The sequence below is a fragment of the Chinchilla lanigera genome, unplaced genomic scaffold, assembly GCF_000276665.1.
Source record: "Chinchilla lanigera isolate Chin_1 unplaced genomic scaffold, ChiLan1.0 scaffold00023, whole genome shotgun sequence".
In the NCBI taxonomy this organism is placed as follows: domain Eukaryota; kingdom Metazoa; phylum Chordata; class Mammalia; order Rodentia; family Chinchillidae; genus Chinchilla; species Chinchilla lanigera.
In genome coordinates this window covers 27,863,376-27,870,506 of record NW_004955424.1, presented here as the reverse complement: position 1 = coordinate 27,870,506, position 7,131 = coordinate 27,863,376, and the positions used below count along the sequence as shown (strand labels likewise).

At 38.5% G+C, this 7,131-nt stretch overlaps 1 protein-coding gene and 1 pseudogene across 1 annotated transcript in view; one reads left to right on the top strand and one right to left on the bottom strand.

Annotated features, from left to right (window-relative positions):
• The window catches only part of Clhc1 (clathrin heavy chain linker domain containing 1), a gene marked incomplete in the record, with an annotated part of 97,359 nt that overhangs the window by 52,717 nt on the left and 37,511 nt on the right, over positions 1-7,131 (bottom strand). Inside the window, 1 exon segment of the mRNA XM_005385783.2 lies at positions 254-360. Coding sequence (XP_005385840.2) covers positions 254-360 — 107 coding nt within the window.
• On the top strand, positions 390-3,982 carry LOC102009854 (annotated as a pseudogene).

Genomic DNA, 7,131 nt, shown 5'->3' with positions numbered 1-7,131 from the left:
CCTGACACAACATTTATTAAGTCTTGATAGTGAACTCAGGAGTATAAACATGTTTCTCCATGCTTTTCTATATACCTGAAATGTTTCCTAATTTAATTTAGAAGATCTAATCGAATTCTTTCATGTTACATAAATCAGTAAATGGCAAAGATAGGACTAGATCCCAGATTGTTAGCCTCTCAGTTTAATATTCTTTTTATCCTGACAAGGAAAAAAGTATAATTTATAATAAAATTCAAAGAGAAAGTCTTACCCTTAAATTTGTTCATTACATTCATGTTTCGAAGAATTCTTCTAGGACTGTTTGCTGCAAAACAAGCTGCCTTTTCATATTCACCAAGTGAGATTAATTCATTGAACCTAGAACCATTGCATTTTATAGGTACACACACAAAAAAAGAAAACTGATTAAAAATATGCAACACAAACTAAAATAGTGGCACAGTATAAAAAAAAATACCAATTCTAATAAACTATAACTAGATTCATCCACACTGTAAGATGTTCATTAAAATCTTCAATATTCTGGGAGGTGTTCTGCCTTAGTATATCCTCTTACCTTCCAGCTGACATTGAACCTCCTGCTCTTATACTTTATTTCTAGAGTGACACCCAAATAAAGTCACAGAGGAGAGAAATTAAAACGTCAGTCTACAATGAGCTCAGAATTTTTCTATTGAAAAATTCTATTAAAAATTTTTCTATTGAAAAAACAACACAGTGTCACCTTCATGCACTTTCTGTACCATAACACAAAGCAAATCAACAATTATCTTTGTATTTCCCTTTCTTCTTTTAAAAAAAAAGGGAATTTTTTTGTTTGTACCAGGAATCGAACTCAGGGCCTTGCACTTGCTGGGCAGGTGCTGTGTCACTGAGCTACAGCCCTGGCCCTTATTATATTATCTCAAGATGAAAAGGAGTGTCGGGGGGGAAAAAAAGGCAATCTGCTGAGAAACCACCTAAAAGCAATATTAGCTGCATACAAAGGCAGCAAAACTAGAGATCAGGAAGTCTCCTCACCAGCCTATGTTGCTCTGCCAGGCATCAGACTCCCAATGAACTAACAGACTAACGAGCACAAGGAGGAGAGTAATAATAGTTATAGTCATTTAAGCCTCTGCTCTTCTTCCTATAGCAACAGGTCTTCAAAAGAGCTCCAACCTCAGGACTGATAAAAGTATGGCAAACAGGCTTTACAAAGTATTACAAACGAATGTGGAACCCAGAGAGGAGCAGGAGCCACTAACATAATATGAAGCAAAATATGTAAAACTTCCCTCCTCAACAAGGGTTTTCTGTCATACCAGAGCTGACAGAATTAAAGGAAGCACCACAAGGAAGCCTTGTAAGGAAACAACACAGTGTCACCTTCATGCACTTTCTGTACCATAACACAAAGCAAATCAACAGATGAAATGGTTTCAACATACAAAACCAGAGATTAGAGATTTAAAATGGGAAAGGCCAGCAGCAAATACAGCTTCTCCAGGCTGGAATCAAGACTCCTGGAAAACAAAGACAAAAATGAGCCCTAGAAATCAAGAAAGAGCTCTTCTGGTTTCTTCGGCTGTGGGCATTGTTTGCTCCCCAGCCAGGTGGTAGCAGTTGGAGACCAAGAGAGTCGAGAAGGCGGCAGCGGGCGAGAGGCATGGTCATGCCCAGTTATTACGAGGACAAGCCAGAGGGCAGCCGTGCGGGGTTTGAAAGAGGACCTGGGGGCATGTCTGCTGCAGTCGGACTGTGTGCTCCAGGAAAGAAAATCCCCTGGGGTGTTTAAAGGAAGGATACTACAGAGCTCTGAATTACACATTTTTTGAGTGTAAAAGATCAATGTTGGATGCCAGATCAAGATTCAGGGGAAGAAAAGAATATGGAAACCATTTTGCTGATGGCAAGATGAAAGCCAACAAAAGCTTTCACTGGTCATTAACATAGAAAATATTTTCTCTGTTTGGTTGGATCTGGTTTTCTCCACATAACACTGGAAGAAAACAGAAGAATTTTGTTTTTTAATCTCTATTAAGGGAAACGTTTCTCCTGCTCTACTTATTTTTGGAGGATCAATTTAGTTGAATAGTTTTGAGGACTATCGTAAAGTACAAGGAATGGTAAAGTTATTTTCAAATTTGACTCTTCAATCAAATTACAGGAAGCCACTGATGTGACTGACAGTCAGTAATGTGAAGCCTATCCAGACGAGGTTTATCAGAAAAGTTTAGGATAAAGCTTTTTCTTTTACCCAGTTTGGTTCGAAATAAACTGTTTGATTCTTGGGGGGAAGAAAAGGAATGAAGAAAGAGCTGAGCGAAAAACTAGTAACCATAAAGAGAACAGAGAAAGTGAAGATAATTCAGAGGAAAAAATGAAGCAGTCAGGAATGAACCATGGCTCCCTGGGAGGAAGTCCCTTCTCTGCAACACAAGGTAAGCCCAGATAAGGTTATCAACCCCAGGGAGATACAATGGACTCACCCCAAAAAGTCCATGGTTACTGTAAATATAATGTGGGATTTTACTCTGAAAGTGGCTCCTTCCGCACGGCAGGCTAGAGTTACAGAAGAAATTCACTGCAGCATCTGTCATACTTGGAAGTGATATAATCAGAAGCCATTTTGGGAAGGAACATATTGTTTAAGACAGAGCTACTCCAAGAATCACAAGGCACAAAATAACTACACCTCATGGTTTCTCAGTTCACTCTACTACAGTGACTGGGTGGGAGACAGCCACCAGAAACAGACTCAAATAAGTATCGGTCCAGTCACAGTTCTCTTGAAAAGTTTAAGCAGTAGCAAGCTCAGTTGTGAGGGACACATGCAATTCTCTGAGGGGGCTGGGTATGAAAGTGCTGACATTAATTCAAACAGACTGCTTGGCCCCCTTCACTGCCTACTTCCAGCAGAGAGCTCAGTAGTCTGCTTTTCTCATCAGCCAACATGATCAGGGATATGCCTTGGCTTGGACAAATGCCACATGCTGGGGTATACCAACAGAGGGGCCTCTGGTGCAAGGGAGGGACTTCATGAGCCCACAGGCCATAAAGCTAGATGGAGATAGCAGGGATTTGGGGCACAAAGAAAGGACGAACACTAAGAACTATGAATTGAATGCATTCCTAAGGCAGATACCATACAAACAGGGGTCTCACTATATAATTCAGGCTGGCCTTGAACTCATTATGTACTTGAGGCTGGCCTCGAACTTACAGCAATCCTCCTGCCTCAGCCTCCTGAGTGCTAGGATTACAGGCATGCCCATGTTTGGACATTATTAAGTTTTTGTTAACTTTTAGCTATTTGGTCAATCTATGCTGTTATTACTGAATTGTTTCCCATTGTTGATGGTGGGATAGTGGTTACTTTTAGTAGATATTTGCTGTATGTCAGTATTTGCTTTGTTGCTGTGTCTGTATTATTATTCTAGATCTCTTTTACATTGTTAAGGATGGTAGCTATTGTTGGTTCCTATGGTATTTCAATAATTAGTTTGTCTTTGACTCTATTACTATTGCTGATTTCTTTTCTATTGTTAATGGTGCCATCATTGTTGCTTTTAATTGATTTTTACAGTATGCCATCATCTAGTTTGTATCATTAGCATTACTGCAGTTCATTTTCTCTTCTCTGAGTGATGCTGGGGATCAAGGCCCTTGAATAAGTTTGGACACTAAGAAGACTCAATAATTATGCTGAATAAGTTGAAGAGGGGTATAAACACCAAAACATAATCAAACCCTAGGATACATCACAGGAAACCAGAGTCTAACTGAAGAGATCTCTATAATATTAACAGTTCCTCTACTTTAACTCATCTTCAACCCACAGCACACACACAAAAAAAATGTTAGAAAGCAAGGCAAAAAGATATCCTCTAAAACTCCCTAACTTCTCACAGACATTGAAGCAGAGGAAGCTATAGGCAAAGAATTCAAAAATCAAATGGTCAAAATATTTGATAAGCTGTGTGTGGTGGTGCATGCCTGTAATCCCAACACTCGAGAGGTGTTTTGGTTACTTTTCTGTTGTTGCTGAGACAAAATATCTGACACCCAGAATGAAGGAAGGAAAGGTTCATTTAGCTCACAGTCTGTGGAGGTTTCAGTCCATACTCAGCTGGCTCCAAGGCAGGGTGGCACATGGCAGAGGGCAACAGTTCATGGAGGCAGAAGATAGCAAAATCAAGACCAAAAGGGAGGAGTGGCAGCAAGCAGCCTCTTTCTCTCCCTCACACCTGCAAACTACCCACCCCAGGGCAGGTATAGCACTCACACCCGTGAATCAATCATAAACTCTAGAAGCCTGGCCTATGACTGCATGAAGCTTTGGGAGGACATCCAGAACTAAACTATAACAAGAGGCTAAGAGAGGAAGATTGCTGTGAGTTCAAGGCCAGCTTGAAATACATAGTGAGAACCTGTCCCAAAAAGAAAAAAAAAAAAATTTAAAAATGTCTGATGAGATGAAATACACATGCAAATGCATAAGATGTTTAATGAGTTCAAAGAAGATTTAATTAAATAGATAAGGGATTTCACTGATAAAATGTTCAATGAGCTTAAAGAAGAAACAAACTAACTGAGGTAAGAGGGACAAGACATGAATTATCAAATTGGAAAAGAATGAGAAAACAGGAAAAGAAGGCAAGCAGAGATAGATGTTATAAAAAAAAGTCAATGAAAAACACAGGTAGCATACTTGACCAATGTGAGGAAACAAAAGACGAAGTGGATAGAGTACATCATAAACTCAATGATAGGGGCTGGGGATTTAGCTCAGTGGCACAGCACCTGCCTGGCAAGCACAAGGTCATGAGTTTGATTCCTGGTACCAGAAAAAAAAAAAATTAAAAATTAAAAAAAAAAATAAACTCAATGATAGCCTAAAAATAATAAGACATCTGTGCAAGTTGGACCCAATAGCAGCTAGATGACTCAAAACAAACAAACAAAAATACCACCATCAGAATTATGGGAATAAAGGAAAAATCAGAAGATGACTCAAAAGGTATAAAAAGTTTATTCACCAAAAGCATAACAGGAAAAATTACCAAATCTAGGAGGAAAATTAATATTGAAGCACAAGAGGCATAAAGAGCACCAAATAGCCATGATCAGAAAAGAACCTCTCCACCACACATCATACTCGAAATTCCAGAAACTCGACAAGAAGAATACTAAAAGCTACTAGAGAAAAAGAGCAAGTAAGATACTAAGGCAAGCCCATGAGATTAACTCAAATCTTAAAGGCCAAGAGAGTTTACAGCAAAGTTTTTCATGCCCTAAAAGAAAACAACTATCTACCCCGCCTTTCATATCCTGCAAAATGAGCCTTCAAAATTGATAGAAAGCCAGGAAGGGTGGCGCACACCTATAATCCCAGCACGTGGGATGCTGAGGCAGGAGGATCATTGAGAATTCAAGACCAGCCTGGGCTACAAAGTGAGCTCAAGGCCAGCCTGAACTGCACAGCGAGACACTGTCTCAAAAGGAAAAAAAAAATTGACAGAGAAATAAAGAAGCAATACTTGACCACTAAACTAGCATTGCAGAAAATACTCAGAATCCTAAACAAGATAGCAATGCCATCAACACAAAGAGCCCAAAGGAAAGTATCATCTGGTTGGGAGAATAACTATACAAAAGGAAAAAATAGAGGAAATAGCACTGGCAAAATAATGCAGTCGTAGGATTCAATAAAAAAACACCTTACCAATAAATACTTTACCATGATAACTGTCAACATCAATGGTTTCAACTCCCCAATCAGAAGACACACACTGGCAGACTGGGTTAAAAAACAAAATGCAACCATATTTTGCCTACAGGAGGTGCCACTTACCCCAAAGGAAGTACACAGACTGAAAGTAAAAGGATAAAAAATGAAAGACCATGCAAGCAGAGCCTGAAAACAAGCAGGACTGGCTGCCTTATTTTCAGACACAACAAACTTCAAGCTGGAATCTCTCAGAAAAGATAAAGATGGACACTGTGTACTGGCAAAGGGAACAATTCTACAGGAAAAGATAACAACTGTAAATATCTATGCACTGAATGTTGGCATATCCCACCTTATAAAACAAAAACTACTGGGCTTGAAAGGACAGACAGACACCAATACATTCATAGTGGCAGATTTCAATACCCCACCCTCACAATTAGGCCAACCAAACAAAAATCAACAAAGAAGTATCAGTTAAACCACACTATTGAACAAATAGACTTGACAGATACCTACATGGTATTCCACAACAACAAAACACAAATTTTTCCCAACAATGCAGGGAATTTTCTAAAGTAGACCATATCTTAGGCCATAAAGAATAAATACAAATAAATGCAAAAGAATTTAAATAATTCCCTGTACACTATTGTATCATAGACAAATAAAGCAAGAAATCAATAGCAAAAAATGTCACAGACTATGCAAACCCACAGAGATTAAATAATATACTATTGAACAATCAGTGGGTCACAGAAGAAATCAGGGAAGAAATAAAAACATTTAGAATCAAATGAAAATGGAAGTACAATATATTAAAACTTATGGGACAATAAAAGAAGGACATTTATAGCTGTAAGTACACACATAAAAAGAATAGAGTGATCCCAAATAAATAATCTAGTAATGAATTTCCAAGTCTTAGAATAATCCTAATCTGAAACTAATAGAAGGAAATAAACAACAAAAGATCAGAGTAGAAATTAATGAAATTGAGAATAATAAAACTAGCCAGGTGTGGTGGTGCACACCTGTAATCCCTGCACTCGGGAGACTGAGGCAAGAGGACGGCAGTGAGTTCAAGGCCAGCCTGAGCTACATAGCCTGTCTCAAAAAAAGGAGAATAATAAAAAATACAAAGGATCAATGAATCAAAGTTATTTTTTAAAGGATGACAAAGGAATGTGGAGACATGAGGAGGTAGGAGGTGGCAAGGGAAAGTGAAGAAGATCAAGGTGTGATATGTATGCGTACTAATTCCCCCAGGATGAATGTGTTTAGCATGCATGGCAAACACACACTGATAAAAAATTAAGGAAAACTAAGAATATTACATATGTTCATTAAACACTGGCTTCATAGCTTAGGAATTAATTTTTTTTTTTGTACCGGGAATCAAACTCAGGACCTTG